Source organism: Python bivittatus, unplaced genomic scaffold (genome assembly GCF_059951505.1).
Source record: "Python bivittatus isolate LINGU-HERP-01145 unplaced genomic scaffold, Pbiv_v1 ctg000700_np1212, whole genome shotgun sequence".
Classification (NCBI taxonomy): Eukaryota; Metazoa; Chordata; class Lepidosauria; order Squamata; family Pythonidae; genus Python; species Python bivittatus.
This window is the reverse complement of record NW_028277098.1, coordinates 84,262,038-84,284,108: the sequence shown is the minus strand read 5'-3', so window position 1 is coordinate 84,284,108 and position 22,071 is coordinate 84,262,038. Positions and strand designations below refer to the sequence as shown.

The window sequence follows — 22,071 nt, the reverse complement described above, 5'->3', positions numbered from 1 at the left end:
ATTATATCTACAAGGCATCCACAGTCAAAAGCAGTATATGTGTTTACAAGGAATAACATATAAATCAAGCTAAAATTCTTATATTTATATAAGGGATCTGATAATAACTATCATTTTGGTATGTGAGACAGTTCCTTCTTAATATAGGTTGATTGGTTTTAGCAAAGGCAGCAGGAGCTTTCTATTAACAGAACTCCTATGTCATCTGGATATTGCAAACTGCAGTGAGGATGATACCAGAGTCTATGACTGGGTGGCATATAAATTGTATGAAAGAAATAATTAAAACCCATTGATACATGACTATGGCAAGCAGAAAGGCCTAGAAAATTCTTTTGCCAATATTAAAAATGAGCCCTTTTTACTTTGACTCATGGGCGAACTACACATGCGTTAGCAACTGCAGATTAATGTCTTTAAATGCTGATTGTGTCACCTTAAAGAAGCATAATGTGGGCAATTTAAAGTACAGTAGGCTATATAGAACACTTCTGCCTGCTACTTTCCTTTACAACATCCCCTGAAGGAAAGGAATTGGGAGGACGGGATTGTGAAGGAAAAACAATAGGAAGGGGAAGGATTTGACTCTTGATTTGTAATCATTCTTCTTCATCCTGCCACTGTACAATCTCTTTGTATTGTCTATTATTGTCTACTTATTGTCTACTTACTATTATTGTCTACTTATCGATTGTCTACTATTAAAGCACAGATTGTTGTAACAGTGTTTTGCATCTATTCACATAATACTGGTCAGTGTAAATGGCAAAATAGTTGTAGCACTCATCACTGCTTATTCTCAAAGCAGCTTTCAACTTTTGAAAATAATAATATAAGGTTATAATCCTCAGAATCTTGACATCACTTCTACACTTGTACACACAAGCCTGTCTTCACACTTCTTGTCCCAACTATACGTGGTTTTGTCATGGGAATTTAAGGTTCTGTCATGGAAGTTTATAATAATGAAATCATTCATTTATATAATTTTCAATTGCCTTTCCAATCCCAGCAAGATCAAAAATATATACCACCCTTTCCTAATCTGAGGATACTTTGGATATGTGGAATTTAGCTCCCAGATTCTCAGCAATGGCCACACCAGATAAGAAATTGTGGGAGTTAGGCCTATATGCCTGGAGAGCACCTAGATCTGCTTGCTCAAATTGCCAGTTACCCACACCTGAAAATCATGCTTTGTATTAAATATTTACATCAGAAAGAAAGCTTCCAAATTAGCATTCTCCTTGAAGATGTATGTTTCTATATGGGGTTGCTATTGGGAAGAAATTAATTCTAAGTAAAACTGATATAGTACAATCACATGAGACACTTAATGTCACAATTATCATTAGATAATGCAGAAAGAGAGAGAAAGGAAATATCAGCACTCCTTTAGAAAAAGCATCAGGTTTATTGTCTCAGCAAAGTAGGATGCTTGAGGTTTAACTAGTCTCATAACAAAGGTTGATGAAGTTCTGTGATAAGCACTGTGAATTACTACAGTTTGTAGTAAGACAGATAATGGTGCAGTAGTCTATGAATTAGCTGGAGTCCATTTGAGATTTGAAGGTGGCATGATTGAATTAGTATTGGAATTTGAGGATGACACATTTGCTTTTAATTGATTTGAAGTACAATGAAAATTTTAATATATTTTTATCCCGCCTTTATTATTTTCATAAATAACTCAAGGTGGCGAACATACCTAATTCTCCTTCCTCCTATTTTCCCCACAACAACAACCCTGTGAGGTGAGTTGAGCTGAGAGAGAGTGACGGGCCCAAAATCATCCAGCCGGCTTTCGTGCCTAAGGTGGGACTAGAACTCACAGTCTCCTGGTTTCTAGCCGGGTACCTTAACCACTGGCTCTCTATTGTTTCCTTGCTAGGCTTGGAAGTTAAAGATCAGGCCTGGTTAACCTTTGGATGGTAGCCATCCAGGGAACATCAGAGCTCTAGACTAGACTTGGAAGTTAAAAAAAAAAAATCTGGAAGCAATGGCAAACCACTTCTGTACTGCTGCTGAGAAAACTTCCAGAATATGTTGATGAAGTCACCAAGAATCAAGCTCAATTTAAAGGAGGCTTTACGTTTGCATAATGGGAAGGTGGCTGCTTTGTTTTTGGTTGCAATGGGATGAAAATAATAAGAAAGGTCTTACTTCAATATCTTTTTGAAGTATTTCCTCTTCATCTCTTTTATTTTATTTATTTATTTTCAAATTTGTATGCCGCCCATCTCCCCCAATGGGTGACTCTGGGCAGCTCACAATAATAAAAAAGAAAAAACACAGAACTCTCCAGACATAGACATAATCTATAAATAGTTAAAAACATATATAAAAATGGCCTAAAACCTCCTATAATTTGGCCCTAAAAAACCTGTAAGATGCTGGGGGGGGGACAACCCCTCACCCCACCAGCCATCTCCATAGGTGCGGGCCCCCCTCTGGCCCCCAAGCCTTCTGGCAGAGCCAGGATTTGATCTCTTTCCGGAAGGCCATGAGGGAGGGGGCACACCGCACCTCAGGCGGCAAGATGTTCCATAGGGCGGGCGCTACAGCAGAAAAGGCTCTCTGCCTAGACCCCACCAATCGAAATTCCTTGACGGGTGGGGTCTGCAACCTGCCCCTTCTGCTGGACTTTTAAGCTAAAAGTAGAAAGGATAGCATAGTAGCACCAGGCTTTCCAACAGAAAATCTACTGTGAAGTAGTGCTGAACTAATACAGAAAGTGTCTGACTTAAAAATAGAACTTTTCAAAAACTATTTTAAAAGTACATTTTCACTATGGATCGAAGAGTGCATTACAATCTTGAACCACTCATTTTTCTGGGTTGGCAGGCTTCTTCATATGCCTCAGATGTGAGATGTGGAGATTATCACTACTGCATATATAATATGCTGTGATATCAAGACATAGTAGGAGGAGAGCTGTGTTAGTTTGTAGTGGCAAAAAATCAAGAGTCTGGTAGCATCTTTTCTGACTAACAAAATGTATTAAAAGGCATAAGATTTTGTGACTTGTGGCTCCCTTCATGAGATGCATGAAAAAGGGAGAAAAATATATCCTATTGAATACATACCTTAATCAACCATTGTTCAATTTCAGTTTCTATTTTGACTGTACCTTTATTGCCCCATCATCATATGTGAATCTGATTTTTTTTCTAGAAATATTTTTTAATGCTTTCCTCTGTGCAAGATGTAATTGTATGTTTATGTGATTACTGGTTATCACATATTTAGAAGTGAAATATGGTCACCCAAAATTATATAGTACTTTCCGCATACTTGGACAATTCTCTAGATTCATTTATGTTTGTAAATTAAAAATCTGGGAGAGATTTACTCCAGGGCAAACATTATTGGGAGTGAACATGCGTGCATGTATTTGTGTATGTGTAATATGAAAGATAATGGCTTCTCCGCTCTGGAGAAAAGCCATAGCATGACTGACTTCATGTCACCATACCTTATTAAAATAACCATAGTTTGAAAATCTTGACTTAGCAGGATATATGTAGCTTTGTTATCTCACACACACAGCCAAAGTTGATGCCTCTGGTTTTGGCTAATATAGCAGGACAGAACTTGAAAGGCATTCTTTTTTTAATGTATTTTTACTTTCATCCCCTGAAGCTGCTCCCCATCTCCCAGCTCTTATTCCAGGCTGGATGATTTGAATAAGTGCTGCTCTGTAAGGGCAAGGGGTAGGCAGCATGTAACACCTCAAAGTGTTGTTGTTGCCTTTAGCCACTAGATCCTCTTTTAACCGTTGTTGGTGAAAACCAGTGATCCGGTTTTCTCAGGCCTAAAACTTAATGTAGTAGTAGGAGTAGTAATAATAATAAATCCAAAGATTCCTGTCCACCAAACCCTGAAAAAGAATAGAAAATCCTGATCCTGTCCATGGCACAACTTTATTAACTTTGCATTATAATTCCACATATTGTGTCCTTCATTCCTCCAAAACTGCTAAGTGGTCTCCAGATTGCCAAAGGAAGATCATCCTATCATAGCAAGTGAGGAAAAACTGCAGCATTTTGTGCAGGTGTGATTTGTGCTGCTTCATTTTTCTGTTATCAATATAGGAATATTAATTTAGCCCATTGATCACCATTCAAATGATATAATGGGTGTCCAGGAGAGGGGCAAAGGATGAAATATGTGTGGCAATATTAGCATGCAAATGCCAAAACTTACATACTTGTATGAGATGTCAGGATTCATGTACACAATCATGACATTTACATCTTGACATCATTGCAGGTTGCTGCAGTTACCACTGAATTATGCGCACATAGATGGCATGCAAGAAGTATCTTCATATTTAGCTGTGAAATTAACGCTTGTGCTGAATTTGGATCTACTAGAAGAAGGTTTTAGGTTGGGATAACCTTGTTTAACATTTAGATAATGAAATACAAAATCTTCATTGTTATAAGGCTGTATTGTCCCCTGCCTCCTGCCTCCCAGGAAGAAAATAATGGCAGTTTTTGGTTCTATATATAGGCAAGAGACAGCAAATTCAGAAACCTTGCTCCACCTTTTATTCCAGAAACACTACACTATAATACCAGAATTTTATAACTAAGAATTAGTGCCTGAATTTGTTTCCTCCCCCTCCTTTTGTATCATTTTTTAAAAATAATAAGTTTTTTTATTACAAAATTTGGAAGCTGCTCTGGGACTGAAAAAGTGGTAAATATTCATTTAATAGTAAATAAATAAATTAATACCCTTTTTGATGCGTATATACAAACAAGGCTGTTGTTATTCCTCAAGATGATTGACATTGCTGAAGCCTGCTTGGCATTCTTATTTTGTTTATTCGTTATTACTGTCTTGCTTTTGAGCCTGGAAAGATAACAGTATCTTTCATTATTTATTCTTTTATTATTTCAGTTATATTCTATGTTTGTACCAATCTCTTTACCTTCGCTTAGACATTTTAAACCAAAACATAAAATTTTAGAGACAGAGAAGACTGATACTCTTCATATCATCTTTTTGATTTCCTTTATACAGACTTTCGGAAAGCCACTGTAATATCTTGAGAATATTATCTTTCAAGAAATACCTATTTTCAACTGCCATGATGATTAAAAATTATTCTATTTTTTATTGTGCAAATTAACTATCTCTTGAAGGTAGCATATATCAATGTATATATTTTTTCTGTCTGTCAGTATAACTTTTTTTCCCTCTTACAGATTGGTTTTGAAATACTGTTTTTTGTCAATATTGGATCATACTGTGTTCCCTTTTTCCAGAAACATTCTTCATGTGTCCCATCTGGTGTAGTAAACCATCTGCAGCAATTTTCTGGCTGTTCTGTAGAAACATATTTGAACTGCTGACTTTTATGTAACCTTTTTTCCTCTTTTCATAGTTTGTTTTCTGTTTTTTGTGCAATTCTTTCCTTTCTGTCTGAACGTAGCTCAGCAATTATGGTTCTGCCATGTGAGCCAAAATTGCCATTTCTTGAGTGATCTTTATTTTTCTGTGTCAGAGGAGAAATGTTATAGGAGGGGAGATTTCTGATTTGCAGTGCTCTAAACTACTTAATCAATGCAGTAAAAAAGACTATTTCTATATCCCTAAATTAAACTGCTGAAATGAAGAAAGCAGGACTGGTTCTTATAGTAAGAGGACTATGAGCTGATCAAATTACTGAATCAATAATTCTTTATTTCTAAGTGTGAATATTTTGTATTCAGCTGTGGGTTTCCATGCATCAGGAGCAGACTGTGCCAACATAACACTATTGTAGGCTGTCCATGTGTTGTTTTACAAAATGTTATCTCATTTTAATGATATGTAGTAGGTGTTGTCTTTGAAACTCTCCTTAAAAAGAACAATTGAAAATGTTTCTGGTTTCTTTACGAGGTTGTGATTGGTTTTGGCCTCTTTCATATATTCCTACATCCGTAGGTTTCTCTTGGGCTTTAATTTGTTTTTGTGGTCTCTTTACCTTTCACTATTTTATTTCTTCAGACAGCTGCTGATTAACATCTCTGACTTTAGTTGTGTATTTCTGCCTTCCGGTTCTTCCTATTTCATTGTTTTTCCTCTCCCTTTTACCCCTCTCCCCACCTAAATAACCACACCCCGGAAAAGCAATTGGCTCAGCCTGCAGTAGGCCATGCATTTTAATTGCCTTTTATTACAGGATAAGAGACTTCATTCACTGATTGCAGCAGGGGTTTCTTTCAGCTGCTTTAGTCTGAAGCTTGAACATTTGCTTGCTCTCAGCAACATACATTTTTTCCAATAAAATGGTACTTTCCCCTTTCATTCATCTGGGACATAGTGTGCAACATAATTCCAGATTAGGAAGATCAAGCTCCAAGATCCCTTCCAGCGTTTTCTTTTTATTAATACTTAAATAACATGTTTACCATAGTGAGGCAATGCTTCTTACATTCAAAACAATACAAGTTACCTGAGAGAAGCCCCAATTACTCTGTTTTGCCAGTACTTGAGATCCTTTACTTTAGTTCAATAAACCATTTTGTTGATTTAAAGATCAGAACTCGAGGCCTGTTCTCTAGCTATTGCTGCTATTAAATTACTGTCTGATATATGACCAAATCCTCTCTCCAGAGACTGAGTGTGTCAGTTTGGCTGAATGCCCAGCCACCATCAGTGCCATTACAGTCCCAGAGCCAAGACATGTTTCCCGCAGAGAATCAACTGTATTTTAGTTGTATTTGTTTGGGAATGTTGTTCTTGATACGAACAATACAGAAATCGAATCGTCAGCAGAATAAAGTCACGTGGCTAGTTTCAACAACTGATAGTCAAGTTCATACATTCGTGCTAAATCATGATTTGCTTAAAGTGTGGTTTGTTGGTTAAGCCACACAGTCACTCAGGTTTGCACATCAAGCTCAATTAAGCCACGTTGTTTGGATTACCGTCAGACCCAGATCATAGGAACTTGTGACTAAAGAGGGGTATCTTAAACACAATTTCTACCCAGGGTTTGTTTGAAGTAACTTATTTTAACCATGGTCTGGTTGGTCTTCTCAAATAAGTTCCATAAGTAAAAACAAGGTGAAAGAATGACTGCAGGCAGAGTCACTTCTGCCGCAGTGCCTCAGCTGCTCCTATTTTGCTTCTGCCCCTTCCCCCATGGGTGAGCAGAAGGTTATTTTTCAAACAAAGGCGCTGGTGAAAGGATTCACTTCCCCCACTCTGAGTTTGGTGGCCCCCAATCCAATTGGGGCCCTGCAGGGTTTTATGTTTTTTTTTTTTTTTTAAATCTTACCATTAAATTGGGAAGGGTACCCATTCACTGGAAGGTGTGATAGTAATGTGAATGCAGGGGCAATTGTTGCTTGCACTTTGTCTCCATTCAATTACAAATTACACATTTATTCCATTATTTCCCCATAATAATTAAATTATTATAGATATAATTTTAATTTTTTTTAAGGGTGCTTTCATTTTTGTAAATTTACTGGGGGGGTTGGTATAAGAATAGGGAGGAGATGGGGTAATTTAAGCAGTGATTAAATTTTATAAATTCGATTATAAGCTCTACTGTTAGAGCTCTGTGTGGTTCTTACTAATCATGTAACAGTAGCAACAACAAAATGAATGGTCCTCTAATTATTTGGGAGGACAAGAAATTCACCAAGAGTAGGTTTTTCATGTATTACTAGTTCAGATCAGAATCTTTTTATTCAAAGTTTGTCTTCCGTCTTTTAAACTTAGCTCCTGTCATAGGTCTCAGGACTCTAGTGAAAATTAAAGTACATCACAGAAGCTTACAGTTGGGTCATCTCTTCATTACAGTGCAGGATTGTGTTAAAAGCTATCATTCTGGTCACATGTTCTGAGTACTGTACCCAGCTCTACATGTCCTTGCTTAATGGTGTTGAAACTATCTTTTTCACAAACATATTTCAGAGTGCTCTGTCTTATGATTTTTACCTTTTTTAAGTGTCACGTACTAATAGTACAAGTCCTCAATAAAATGGTAGTGGGGTATTTCTAACCTACGCAATTTGTTTAGTATACTGGAAAACTTAAAGGTATTTCCTTCGCTCATTCCTTTTACTCTCTGAGGTGGTGTCATGATGCATCATGTTTCTCTGTTTGCACTCTCACCCCATTGCCCACCATTACATTCCCTTTATAGTTGCCTATTTATTGTATAGGAACATTGTCTCAGATCTGTATTTGCAATCTGTTACAGGAATGGTGCCGTTATCTTCTCCCTATCAAAGTAGTGTACACAGGCCCTGAAAAGTAATAATTTGAAAATAAAGTAGCTTTGTGTGGCAAGCTGACAACGGAACGGGGTTGGTTGTGTTGTTTGAACCATGATTTACATAATTCCAGTCTACTTCACTGGCAGCAGACTCAGGAAGAGTAAGTAGGTGGGGCTTTCTTCATGCAGCAACTACGTGTTCAAACAGTCTGGGAAGAAGAAAAGCTGGAGTTCTGCCATTTAGACTGGCAAGTAACCAAACACGGCGGGCGGGGGAGCCAGTATAGTTAAATGGTGAAACTCAGAGATCTGGATTCAAATTCCTTCTGAGACAGGAAAGCAAGATAGTATCTTTCTGTCTTATCTGTAACATGAACTTTTTTGGAGAAAAAAGTTTTTTATTTAAAAATCAACATAAAATCATGTGAGTTATCTCCTACTGCTTTTTAACCATCTTTTCTCCATGATGCTACTAAAACAGAAATAAATCTTTGGATTTTTCTCATCTTTTGATAACAAAAGATAATGAGGATTTTAATCTGTATTATCATTTTAAATACTGGATTAGGCATGTGATTATTCTGAGATTACGTGGCATACTTAGTTTTCTGTATCATGGTGTCAGTATGTTGACACCATTGGATGTGGGAAAAAAGGCATGAAAGTGGACATGTATTTCAAACATATTTGTTAGACTATTTCAGTTTAAAATATGCAGTGTGCTAGAAGCTGTAACATTTTTATCTGTCATGTACTAGGCTATTGGTGTGGATTTTAACTCTAGGAAACAAAGGATTATCAGAATTCAGATCATGTGCTGGTCTTTATTATTCAGCCATTTCTGCCACTGAATAACATTTCGTTGATAAACAGCACTACTGCTTGATTACTCTGTTTTGCCTTTGGAGTTGGAATTGTAGCAGTGTTTTTATGTTTACTGAGATGAACTTTGAGACATTAACACAAGTATTTATTATTTGGGCCATTTGTATTATGCTCATCAAACAATAGATGGATTCCATGAATTTGCCTTCTGTTTTCTCATGTCTTTCGTCTGTACCTACCCCTTTTATTACAAACAAACTTCCTGCTGCATTTCAAAAGGAGAACAAAAATTGTGAAAATGCATTAAGAGTTTTACCACTCTCTGTCCTGAAAAATGGGTGGAATTTGAAAAATGAAATGTCTTCCTATCAGAAAGTACAGCAAAATTGTATATGAAATTAGCATTGGGCTTAATTTATGAGTATGGGCTGAAAAACAGCTTTGACAGAGAACATCCAGCTTCTTAATAGTGTGAGAATTTCCCTGCAAAGTCTGAAGATGATTGTGATCTCAGGGAAAACACACGCACACACACACACACAGAGGCATGATAGTCTGTTATTATTTCTTGCATTGGATTTATGCAGACACCACCTAAGATTTGTATCTATCTGTATGAACTTTCATCATACCACTACTGTAGAAATGGGAGAGTAATTTATTTAGCTTTCATTGTGATTGTAAACTGAAGGATTTTAGAAAGGCACTTAAGAAAGAGCCTTACTTTGGTTGGTAGCCTTCCTGATTTCAAGGCCCAGCCTTAACTGGATCATTCTCTCTGTTCTTATACATTATAGCATCATAAAAATACAGGCCTATATCCATGTGATATTTGGGACACGTACTCAAAACTTGCCTGTTTCGTACTGTTTGTGGTCATCTTTGCTTTCAATCTTTCATATAAACTGCTGTTTGCATTTTGTTAATGTGCACTTTCACATGCACTATAATTTTTAATTGCATTTATAATTTTTCTTTACTTGTCTTATTTGTAAATACTGTATAGCCAAAAGTCAGCATAACTGTACAGTTTTCCTTTCTGCAGCATAGCAGTGTAACTCATGGCCTGTGGTAGATAAACTGAAATGCAAGGTGCTTTAGAGAAGAAAAAATTGAGGACCCCTCAATTTTTCTCCTTCCTTAAAAACGGCCACAGTTCAAAATTACCTTCCCTCCACCTTTTCTCTTGGTTTAGCAACTAGATAAAATTTGCTAAATTTACATTGCACTTCATTGTTCTTCCCTGGTGAAAAGAGCTCTGGTATTTTTCCACACACTGAAACTCGCCTCTTAAAGGCCTGCCTCTTAAAAAGAGCTGAGTGTGATAGGGTTAATGGATAAGAAGCTGCAGCAGACTAAGAGGCAGGTGAGATTGTTGTTTAACTGGCAACTTTAGAAGACTTTAGGGATAAGGGAAATTTGTGAAAACATCAAGCAGCATGCTACTGAAAAATGTAGCTATTTTCTGCATCTTTTCTATTTAATTAGGAAGACAGCATTGCAAGTGATTAGGAAAACAATTCCCACTTTATTATTCAATATTGTGTGTGTTGATAAAAATCCACAATGTGAATTCTCATAGTTCACTAGTCTTATAAATGTATCTGGAAGAATCGAGTGTGCTTTTTGAGCAGCATAGATCTTACATAACAATTGAACTACAGCACATATCCGTGATCCTTTAATATAAACTTAACTGCATGCTTTGTGCTGCATGTGTATTGCTTCAAAACATTTTTCACTTACTATTAGGGTATTCTTGTTTTCTTTCTGAATTGTTTCTAGAGAACAGCTTTTGTGACCTGGGAAACCCTGAGATTTTTAAAGCCTCAAGCAAAAGCAACAGATGTGGTTTGAGAGAGTCTTTTAGTCTGGCACTTGGTGTTCAGTTTGCTCTGTGTGAAAATCTGCTTTCTGCAAGGAGTTTGTATATGGGCAGCTTTCCTTTTAAGTTTCTTTTGCTAAAACAGGCCTAGTTTAGCCTGTGTCTTCTCTGTGCACAGGATGGCTCCTGCTTGCCAGAGCTGCACAAAGATAATCGCTCAGGAAGTGTTTCAGCCAATCCCCTGAAGCTTTACATTCAGATTTTCCAAAGTAGCCAATCCAGGATTAGCTTTTATTAGGGAGACAGATCATCAAGCTGAAGTGCCAAGCCCTTTCTGTCTGAGTACTGAGAGCCTGTCCTCCATGTTTTATAAGTATTGACATAACACTGTGTTAACAATGCATCCACAGAGGTAAGCTTTACTTTTTTACATTTTTTTCTCTGAAACCTATGAGTTGTGGCTTAACAGTGTGATTCTCTGTGATCTGTTGCGCAAAACTCACCCCACAGCACTTTATTAAGTTGAAAATGTTTAAAATTGCTTTCTTGGGTCACATGGTTTAGTAGCCATTAGCCATAGCTTTATTTTACAGACTGGCAAAACGTTTGCATACATATTCTTCACAAGGGGATGGTGGTTTTAGAGTTTGTCAAGGTACTGCTCTTCCAAAGCAGCTTTCTGTGTCTGAGCAGTTTGCCTGCACTATTGTCTGTTGTGTCACATGCCTGCTGAAGAGAAAATGGAAGCTAGGGAGCAGATGCATTTAACTGCCCTACAGGGAGACAAGCAGGGATAATGGCAGACAGCAGAACAGGCAAGTTTACCTTTTCAAACAGTGAAAATAAGAGCTAATCTAAGTTACCCCTGATAAAATATGGGATTTTTAGCCACTTAGCCTGCAGTAAATAGTGATAATGGCAGATTGCAGATACTGGGCCTAAGTAGTGGAGTGCTATTACATCATGTTTTTGTGCAATTTTACATTAACTTAAAATAGATACTTTTTCTTACAGGATTTGTAGAAGCAGGGTGTGTGTATTTTTCTGGGAGAAGTATATTCCTTTCAAACTGTCTCTTTAAAAATGATTTTCTTATTGTAGGTTTCAGAAATAGTTAAGGTCTGGGTCTGAAACTATCAGACATAGCTATGTATCTGTTTCAGTTCCTTATCTGTTTAAAGACATCACATTTTTGAACTGTTATCTACCTTTTTGTAATACAAAAAACTAATGGACTTCTTAACTGTGCTTTTTTTTTTCTTTTGCAATGTAACAGGCTCAGTTCTCTGAGGTGGAGTGATAAAAAATCATGTGTGGTTCATGAGAGTATTACATGTTCATTTTTTCCCCTTCTTTTTGGGCTTTTCTTGTTTTTGGCATGATGCTACGTAATTATTTCAAAAATTTCCTTTTGGTCAATCCCAAATCTGCCAGCTTGTTGTATCTTATTTATTGGGGAAAATGAGATGGTTGCTTGAATGTTTGGTAAGTAAACTTGTCTGCTATTCTCTGATAAATTTAAATAGTTTTTAATCTTTTGCTTTTAACAGGGCAAATTTAATGCATCCAGGGGATTTCTTTTTTCTTTTGCTAATTAACTAAAACTAAATATTACTGTTTTTTCAAAATTCTATTTTTTAAAAAAACTGTGCCAATGTGAATTTTCATTTTTCCACAATATTCTGCTATACTTGAAATATAAACTTCCTGTTTTCTTCTGAAAACAACATTCTGCTTATTCTTTGTTCACAGAGGCTCTTAATTAATGCGTTTGCAGATTAAAGCCCAATTCATACTTCCTCTGGCTTTTGAGTGTGATGAATGTGCTAGTTTTCAGCAAAGTAATCTTACTACAGTGTTATAAGGTTATCCTTCAGTTACCCTATGTTTTTTTATTACCTTATATCATCCAGCATGACATTTGGTTTTAAAATCACTTCAGTTACTGATGTGTTTAAAATCTAAAACTGAGACATTTAATATGCATGTCTCAAGTAGCAGCTTTTGCAGTAGACATTTTCTCACAACATTGCAGATTGTGATGTGTATTCAATTTGTATACCATTTTGTAACAATCCAGCTTGTGCTGTGGCACAAATATGTCTTGAGAAATAATTCCTTGTCACAGCTTATTCAGGGGTATCATGGACTTGATAAACTGCAGTCTAGTACTTGTATCCTTTTTGCTGTTGTCCTTAACCAAGGCTTGTGGCTTGGTTTTAAAGTGGACCCTTCAAATCATCATTAAAAATGCCTAATCACTATATTCCCTCCCCCCCCCCCCCGCAATGTCTGTTTCTGGAGGAGTTAAAGTTCCTTAACCAGCTTTTATCTGTTATAGAACTTATTAGTATATATATATAAATGGTACTAAGATACAGCTGAGAAATACGTTTTAGTGTTTTGGTTGTCAAAATTGTGACCAGATATATGTATTTGCAGAAGTGTATTACACATTAGCAGCTGGGTGTGGAATCTTAACATTAGAAAATACTATCTTATGAAGAAGCAGGAGGAAAATGAGCTGAACTCAGAATGCTTGAATTAAAATGGCTCCCTTAGGTTTTGTTGAAGAAAGATGTGTCTCAAGATCTGCATCTCCAGAGCTATTGCTGACAAAGGGAAGCATATTTGCATGGACTACCCCTGTGCACATAATGAAACACAGCATCATAAATTCCCTGAAGTTTACCCTTTTAAATTATTTGAATGCTAATTCTTTCATAGTTCACAAAATATAAATGTCTGCATTGCAGCAGGATGTTTGAGGCAAGGAGAGACAGCAGTGTTGTTCCCTGATCAGCCCAATCATGTTGCTCTGTTGAAAGCCTGACCAATAAAAACAGAGAATAGGTTAAAGATTGACAGATACTGTAGCAAGGCTGAGAAAGGCCTTCCAGAAATTTCTCCCATCTTTGTTCCATCTAAGTAAAGAAAATGAGTCAAGCTCAAGTATTCCATAATTTGTATGCTTTTACAAAATACCTTAATCACATTTGGTTTCCTATAGTATAAGTCACATTTAAGAATGGTATGCATAGAATTACAGTTTAAGCAAGATGATGCAGGTCTCCTTTAGCAACAGTGACTTTATATTTAGACAATCACTCTTCCTGTCCTAATGGAACTGAACTAGAGCATTTGAATATTGATTGTAATTTCTCTGAATAATATAGCTGAATATATATTCCTTTGAGATAAAGTAATTATTTTGGCACAATATTCCTTTTTATATTTTTGGTCAACATAAATGTAATTCACCATTATAGTTTAGCCCTCAGTTTCTTTGCTTTTTAAATTAGATATGCCAATAACATAGCACAGAAAGCAACATGTATTCTCATTAAAAACAAATAAAAATGAGTTAAAATAAACACACATGCCTTTCAATCTAAGTGCAGATTATCTGAGTGCCAAATAGAAATGGGTAAAAAACTTTACATTTGTAGAGCTTTTTCACAGCATTTAGCCACCCTTGAAAAGCAAAGGGTGCTGTCACCCTCAAAACAAATATCCTTCTCTCTCTCTCATACACACACACACACACACAATCTATTTTGTTGATTTTGGAAGAACTTTTTAGAAGATCCTGGCACATTTTCAGTACAAATACTACTATTTGTAAATTTAGCATCATTTTGCATAATCTTCTATTACACATCAGTTCTCTTTTTATTGCAAGATGACCCAAGTTGCTAATGAGTGGTGTATGTTTATAGCTATATTGTGTGTGTGTGTACACAAAAAATCTGGTTAACGTCTACCATTTAGTATCGCTTCTGTGACCTCTTCTTTAGTAAAGTGACTACATTTGTTTTACACCTGGCAAGAAATTTAGCCTATTGTAAAGCAGGTGCTACTTTGAAGACGGGTTCAAAAGTAATAAGTCAGTGCCCTAGAGTATGTTGAGCTAAGAGTGACAGATTAAAATCCTGGATGGCATCTCAGCATTATGGGAGATGTTCTCATATCATGGGTTCAGAATTCTATCTCTTCTATAGACTGTGCTATATACCACAGATTTTAATACTTTTGCTACAAACTTGTTTCACTGCTCTTAACAGTTGTAAGAACCAATCCTAAGAATTATTTCATACATTTATTTAAAACACGATCAGAAGTTTTAAGAAGATATTTGAGACACTAAGAATTGCTTACTAAGCCAGAAGCTTTGTTAAACTAGCCATATTTTGGGATTGTGCAGTTCCATTCTATGAAATCATTTGGCTTTAACAGTTCATGGAATTGAGGTGTTGCTGCCCTATTAGCCAAGTGTTGATACATAAGTCCCTGATGAGTTCTGAGATTTGTGAACATTATTGTATATTTCTTATATCTTTTTAAAAAACAAAACAAAATGTCTTAATCTTATCATAAAACATTTAGTTCCTTTTACTTTACCAGATTAGTCATTATTTTTAATCTTAAAATACATTAGACTTTGCAGGGTAATTGGAGGCAGAATCAGTTCTTACATATTCTGATTGAAGGACTCCCTTAGCAAATTGTGTCTTAACAGTGTTCTTAGTCTTGGGTGTTTTAGTTTACCATTGTTGGATATTTTATCATCTTGTAATATTTTTGCTATTTAATTGCTTTAAAAATCTTACTGCTTAAACAAGGTCATAGTTATTGAATAAATTGCTACCATTTTAGCCTCTGTATAGGAATGAGGCAATGCAGTACTGTCAGACGCCATTTTAAGAATCCTGCATAAATAGCATAGCTACCGATGAGTAAGAGACTGTTATAGGTGAGTGCTTATACACAGATGCTATTTATTCAGTTATGACATGCAAAATAATATCTCAGTTTCATTAAATGCAGTTTTAAACATTTTACTTTATGCTTGCTACTTGTATTGCAGAAGCATCAATTATTTTGAAGATAAAATTGAACTGTAGTTCTTAGTGTTGAGCATTGTTTTTTTTTTAATTATTATTATTATTATTTAAAGAACAATTCCCCCAAATGTATGGTTCTTGATAAGTTATTCCATTACAGTAGTGAGAATACATTATGGACAATATTGTCTGGTTGTTTTCCATTATTGGATTTCCTATCTAAATGCCAAGTGTAGCAGTTCATCTACAACTTTTCATTTATATAGATAAATTAGGTTAGGAGAATGCATAGATACTTCTGCATTTATCCATATGTTAAATAATGAAGTTACAGTAAAGATTGGTTCTTAAAGGACATGCAGTATTTTATTTATGTAAAATATAAGTTTAGAGGTTTTTTTAAAAGCAAATCACAATTCCTTACCAATAAAGAATGTTATTTTAATTATGTAAAATGTACACTACAAGCATTTTTGATAGTTGGGTTCATTTGTATCTTTCAATACCCAGATTTTATTTGAAAAAGGGTATGGGGGAATTTTACTTGTAAATTGTTTGTCAGCAAAGGTCTAAAGTGTTTGTGCAAGAAATTAGTTTCATTCATAAGATTTGTGGCTTTGGGGGGTGTTTCTTACTGCACTTGATAAATTCTGAGATTAGTTTGGGGGCGAATATAAATTCAAGTCATTTCATGTTGTAGTTGGCAAAGATTTACTAATATAAACACTTCTGTCTGCCCTCTCAAGAAAATAATACAGTGTCAGAAAACAGAAGATATTTTTTTTGTAATATTATAGGTGTTATATATATGTAGTGTTAAATCTGGTAGAAAATCCCAAACAATTACCTTCGTAACTGCATTTTAAAGGGAACTGTAACAAGGTTATTACAATGAGTTGGAAGAATAACTGTTCAATATGTTAGAAAAGTCGATGCACATTGATCCTTTAATCTTTGTTCTTGTTTATTAATATTAAATGCAACTTTCTGGTTGCATTTCTCTTAATGCAAGTGATTTTTTTTTTAATACAAAGAGCTTTAGAAAGAAAAAGTATTGCAAATATATGAAGTGCAGTTGTTTGGGAAATGTTTCTTTGAATTATTGTCTCTTCAAATCCTTTTGGGACTGATCTATTTAAACAGGTTATAAATAAATTGTGATGGGATGGAAGGCACATACTTGAAGTTCTACCAGCTCTAGGTTATCCTAAGCAAATACTAATCCCATGCATGCACATCCTGAAGATTTGTCCATCCTTCGTTGGCATTAGTGAAGGAATTAAGCAGTTCAGTATGTGCTGTGGTGGTTTAGGCAGAAACAAAAATTTCGCTGAATTTATGTCATTCTTAAAATAACAGCCATATTTTCCTATTTTTCTGACATTTCAAAATGTCTTCACATTGTTTCACATGATTTAAAATCTAGATTTATCTAGATTTTTAGAGTATTTCACTCCATAAAATCAACTCCAGTGTAATTACAGGATTTCCCATTGACAGCTATATACGGGAAAACAGTTTTATAACCTTGTGGAGCTCCATTTGTTGCATATCAAAACCCAGTACAGTGTTTTTAGGTTTGAACTTTGCTTTTCAAATGGTTTAACATTTTGGAAATTTATGTAACTGGAAAGAGTAAATTGCAAAACTGTGTTTTGACAACTAAAAGGGAAACTTGTGTATGTGTCCGTTATACATAATTTAATTCCTGTATCCTTTCTCTGAGTGAAACAACCAATATTTGTTTATCTCTGTCAAAATGCAAGTTTATTCTAGCCTTAAGAACTATAAATGGTAAACAACATATATCTTCATATTGCATAATGTTCAGTTAGTTATGGTGTAGTATATTGGGAGAAACCATTTAATTCAAATAAAAAAATATTTTGCTTGTTAAAGAAGTCTTTTCAGTTTCTTTCCCTGTTCTACTGCATTTCATCCCGTGTTTCATTCTACATGATTCCAGAAAGTTCCTTGCTCTGATTTGAATGAATGAATGAATGAATCTCTCTCTCTCTCTCTCTCGCCCTCCCTCTCTCTCCCTCTCTCTCCTTCCCTCTCAAGAGTTGAATGGCTCTTTTCGAAACATAAGAATTTTCATAATTTTGGACACTGAGGAAGTAAAAAGGAGTAGATTAAGACAGAAATAAATTCCTTATCGAATTATATCAGCCCCTCTTTCCAAAAGAGCACTTACTATTTTAAAGAAATATTTAGATATATCAGAAATTAATTTAGAATGTACCATATACTTTGTAAAAGAATTCTAGCAGGTGGCTTCTGTGCCCAAGGCTGATACAAACCACTAATCTCTTAAAAACTAGATTATGGTAGGCAAAAACTGGTTTTTTCCATTAATCTGTATTGGACTGGTATTGTTTATAGTTTAGCATATTCATGAACAATCTCACTGTTTAAAAATACAAATAAAACTATTTTATGTGGGATGGTTAAGTACAAAACAAACTATAGACTTTCCAGAAGCACCCCAGAGTGTGCTTTGGTTACAGAATACCAAGTGAGGTACTTTGAGTTCAGTTGTAAAATGATATGCCCTAAGACAAGTAGTTCTAATACAGTATATAATACCATTTTATATGCTACTTATACAAGAATTGGGGGCTATATTAGAAAGCTTATTAACAAAACTGGTTAAATATGTTATAACATTAAAAAAAAATTAGGAAAGGGAATGAAAATAAAACTGTAGTTGTCCTTGATGGTGCATTGGGAGTTTGTCTGGACTTGAGAATGATAGTTCACAAAATTGTAGAAAGCATCCATTCTCTTAACCATTATTTTATTTCTGTTCAGAACTAGCTTATGTGTGAAAGTCCTTGGTTATGATAACCTAGAGTTCTCCATTACATATGAAGGGAGAATGGAATATCTTGAAGTTGATTAACAACACAGGAAAATAATGCGCTATAATTTATAAAGCCATAGGCAGATGTATAGACATGCTCATTTTGAGCTTCCCAGAAACATTCAGCTAACTGATCTTGAATTGAGAATTCTGGTTTTTGATCAAATGCAGCAAATTTGTTTTTATTAGATGATTTTTAATATTCCTTCTAGGTGCTACTTGAACTTCTGTCTTTTAATCACTTTACTGTGTAACTGTTTCTGTTCATGACATCTAGACAGCTTTATCAGGTGCTTTTCAACATTTTCCACTTAAGTTTTCTAATACTTGAGCTTCCCAAAACCTTTAATATCACTTAATAATTTCCTAGCTATTTAAGTATTGATCTGGAAGGCAGGTCACTAAAGGTTACAATTTATTTTTTATTTGTTTTTCAACTTAGATTTATAGATTTTTACACTATAGATAGTGTAGATGAATGGATGACTCCAGATGACTGGAGGAGAGTAGATGTTGTCCCTGTCTTCAAAAAAGGGAAAAAAGAAAGATCCAGAAAACAACAGAGCTGTCAGTCTGACGTTGATACCCGGGAAGCTTCAAATCATAAAGAAATCAATCTGTAAGCACCATAAAAACAATTTGTTAATTACCAGAACACAGCATGGATTTGTCAAGTATTTGATAAAGTGCCCCATGAGATGCTGATTTGCAAGGTATTTAAGTATGGACTGGATGGTATGAGTGGATACATAACTGGCTCTGAAACAGTACTCAGTGGTCATCATCAAGAGTGTACTGCAAGGATCAGTTCTTGGTCCTTTATTGTTAAATAATTTTAAGAGGTGGAGAGAATGCTTTTCAGAGTTGCAGAAGATACAAAATTGGGAGAGGTAACTGGTACCCTAAACAGATTTCAAAATGATCTTGATAGTTTAGAGAAATGGGTTGCAAATAACAATGAAATTTAAGACATAGATGCAAAGTTTGCTTAAGGAAGCAGAAATCAAATGCTCAGATATAAGAAGAGGAAACCTGATTTGATAATAGTATCTGTGAAAGCTTTAATAAAAACCAGCAATGTGATGTGGTTACAAGGAAATCATATTGCTGTTATTATTTATTAATTTTTGAGGCCACCTGACTCCAGAACAAGACTTGGACAGTTTACACTTAAAAAGACAGAAAACAATAAGGAAAAGAGTTATATGCATCTGGACAAACCATACTCCATATACCATAAAACACAGCTCACATTGACTCTACAACCAACCTAGCCCCAAGGCCTGGGAGAAGAGCTACGTTTTTAAAGACTTCTGGAACATCATCAAAGTGAGAGCCACATGGAGCTCTGGTAGTTTTAGGTTGTATCATGGAAATAATCACTCTACTGTGTTAGGCTTTTGTCAGACCTCATCTCAAGTATTGTATCTTGTTCTTGATTGGAAACATTAAGAAAGAATAAGAAAGATTAAGTTTCAGAGAACTTGGAACACGTTCACAAAAGGTCAATGAAAATTATCAGGGGACTTGAAATTAAGCCTGTGAAATGGGATTGAATGAGCTGAGTGTGTTTAGCTTTCAAAAAGACAGCTGATTTGGAGGGTATGATAGTAGTCATCAAATAGCTGAAAGGATGCTACATAGAAAAAGGTTCTTTCTCATTCCATAGTGCAAGATACAAAATAAAGAATTTAAGTTATAGGAAGGCAGTTGTTTCTGGTTGAATGTTAGGAAAAAGCTTTGTAACAGTAAAAATTTGATACCAGCTATCCAGATAAGTTATCTACACCCATATATTAAAGCATCTGTCTTTAATTTGGGATGGGATGCTTTATTTGGATTCCTGTACCAAGCAGGGGGTTGGAATTGATGGCCTAAATGGCTTCTTCCAGTACTAGAATTTGATTAAATTTAAACATCTTTGGGCAGTACTTTTGTGACAATTTAAATATTAAAAGTAATGACCAAAGAATTTCAATGGTGTTCTTTAATTATATAGAAAAAAACTAGAGTTTGGGCTGAATAGTGAAGTCACCATGTTTGTTGATGTTCAAAGTAATAGAACTAAAAATCAGATTGTGGAAAGCTCCAAAAATGTATCTTCTGACTGGGTAAATGGGCTTCAGAATGGCAAATAAAGTTTAATATAAGCAAGTGTAAAATGATGTATGTTGGCACAAAATATTCAAGCTTCAAGTATACATTAATGGGATTTGAATTTATTTCCAGCCTTTTATTTTGCACAACTCAAGGTGATGTACATAATGCTCCCTCCCCCTGTTTTCCTCACAACAACCCTGTGAAGTGGGTTGGGCTGAGAGAGAATGACTACCCCAAAGTCACCGAGCCAGCTGGGTATGGGCAGATTTATCATTTCTCTGGAATTCTACCCTTACGAATGAGCACATCCATCTCATCTGATTTCAGTTGCAGTGTATTAGTTATCCAACTTAGTATTTACTTATTCAAGGGAGCTATATCATTTCCTGAAGATTCTACAGAGAAATAAATTTGGGTGTTATCAGCACACCATTGAGGTTCAAATCCCCTCGTGACCTCTCTTAGAGTTATGTTAATGATAGCCATATGTATGGTTTTAAAAGGGAATTAGACAAGTTTATCAGGCTGTCAATAGCCCATTAATATTGATGGATGTTTGCTACCTCATAAATCATACAGTGGGGCAAAAAAGTATTTAGTCAGCCACCAATTGTGCAAGTTCTCCCACTTAAAAAGATGAGAGAGGCCTGTAATTTTCATCATAGGTATACCTCAACTATGAGAGATAAAATGGGGGGGAAATCCAGAAAATCACATTGTCTGATTTTTAAAGAATTTATTTGCAAATCATGGTGGAAAATAAGTATTTGGTCAATATCAAAAGTTCATCTCAATACTTTGTTATATATCCTTTGTTGGCAATGACAGAGGTCAAACGTTTTCCGTAAGTCTTCACAAGGTTTTCACACACTGTTGCTGGTATTTTGGCCCATTCCTCCATGCAGATCTCCTCTAGAGCAGTGATGTTTTGGGGCTGTCGCTGGGCAACACGGACTTTCAACTCCCTCCAAAGGTTTTCCATGGGGTTGAGATCTGGAGACTGGCTAGGCCACTCCAGGACCTTGAAATGCTTCTTACGAAGCCACTCCTTCGTTGCCCGGGTGGTGTGTTTGGGATCATTGTCATGCTGAAAGCCCCAGCCACGTATCATCTTCAATGCCCTTGCTGATGGAAGGAGGTGTTCACTCAAAATCTCATGATACATGGCCCCATTCATTCTTTCCTTTACACGGATCAGTCGTCCTGGTCCCTTTGCAGAAAAACAGCCCCAAAGCATGATGTTTCCACCTCCATGCTTCACAGTAGGTATGGTGTTCTTTGGATGCAACTCAGCATTCTCTCTCCTCCAAACACGACGAGTTGAGTTTAGACCAAAACGTTCTACTTCAGTTTCATCTGACCATATGACATTCTCCCAATCCTCTTC

At 35.7% G+C, this 22,071-nt stretch overlaps 1 protein-coding gene across 5 annotated transcripts in view; it reads left to right on the top strand.

Moving 5' to 3' along the window:
- Nucleotides 1-22,071, top strand: part of ZMYND8 (zinc finger MYND-type containing 8) — a 96,621-nt gene that overhangs the window by 7,411 nt on the left and 67,139 nt on the right. For 3 of the 5 annotated variants that reach the window (XM_007425101.4, XM_007425102.4, XM_007425099.4), the window contains exon 1: nt 11,188-11,286. The exons of 1 other annotated variant lie outside the window; for it this stretch is intronic. In XM_007425101.4, coding sequence (XP_007425163.2) covers nt 11,273-11,286 — 14 coding nt within the window. In that variant the 5' untranslated portion in view covers nt 11,188-11,272. Of the gene's footprint in view, nt 1-11,187; nt 11,287-11,610; nt 11,690-22,071 lie in introns of those variants that run through there. One more of the 5 variants, XM_025164688.2, reaches the window with a different exon arrangement.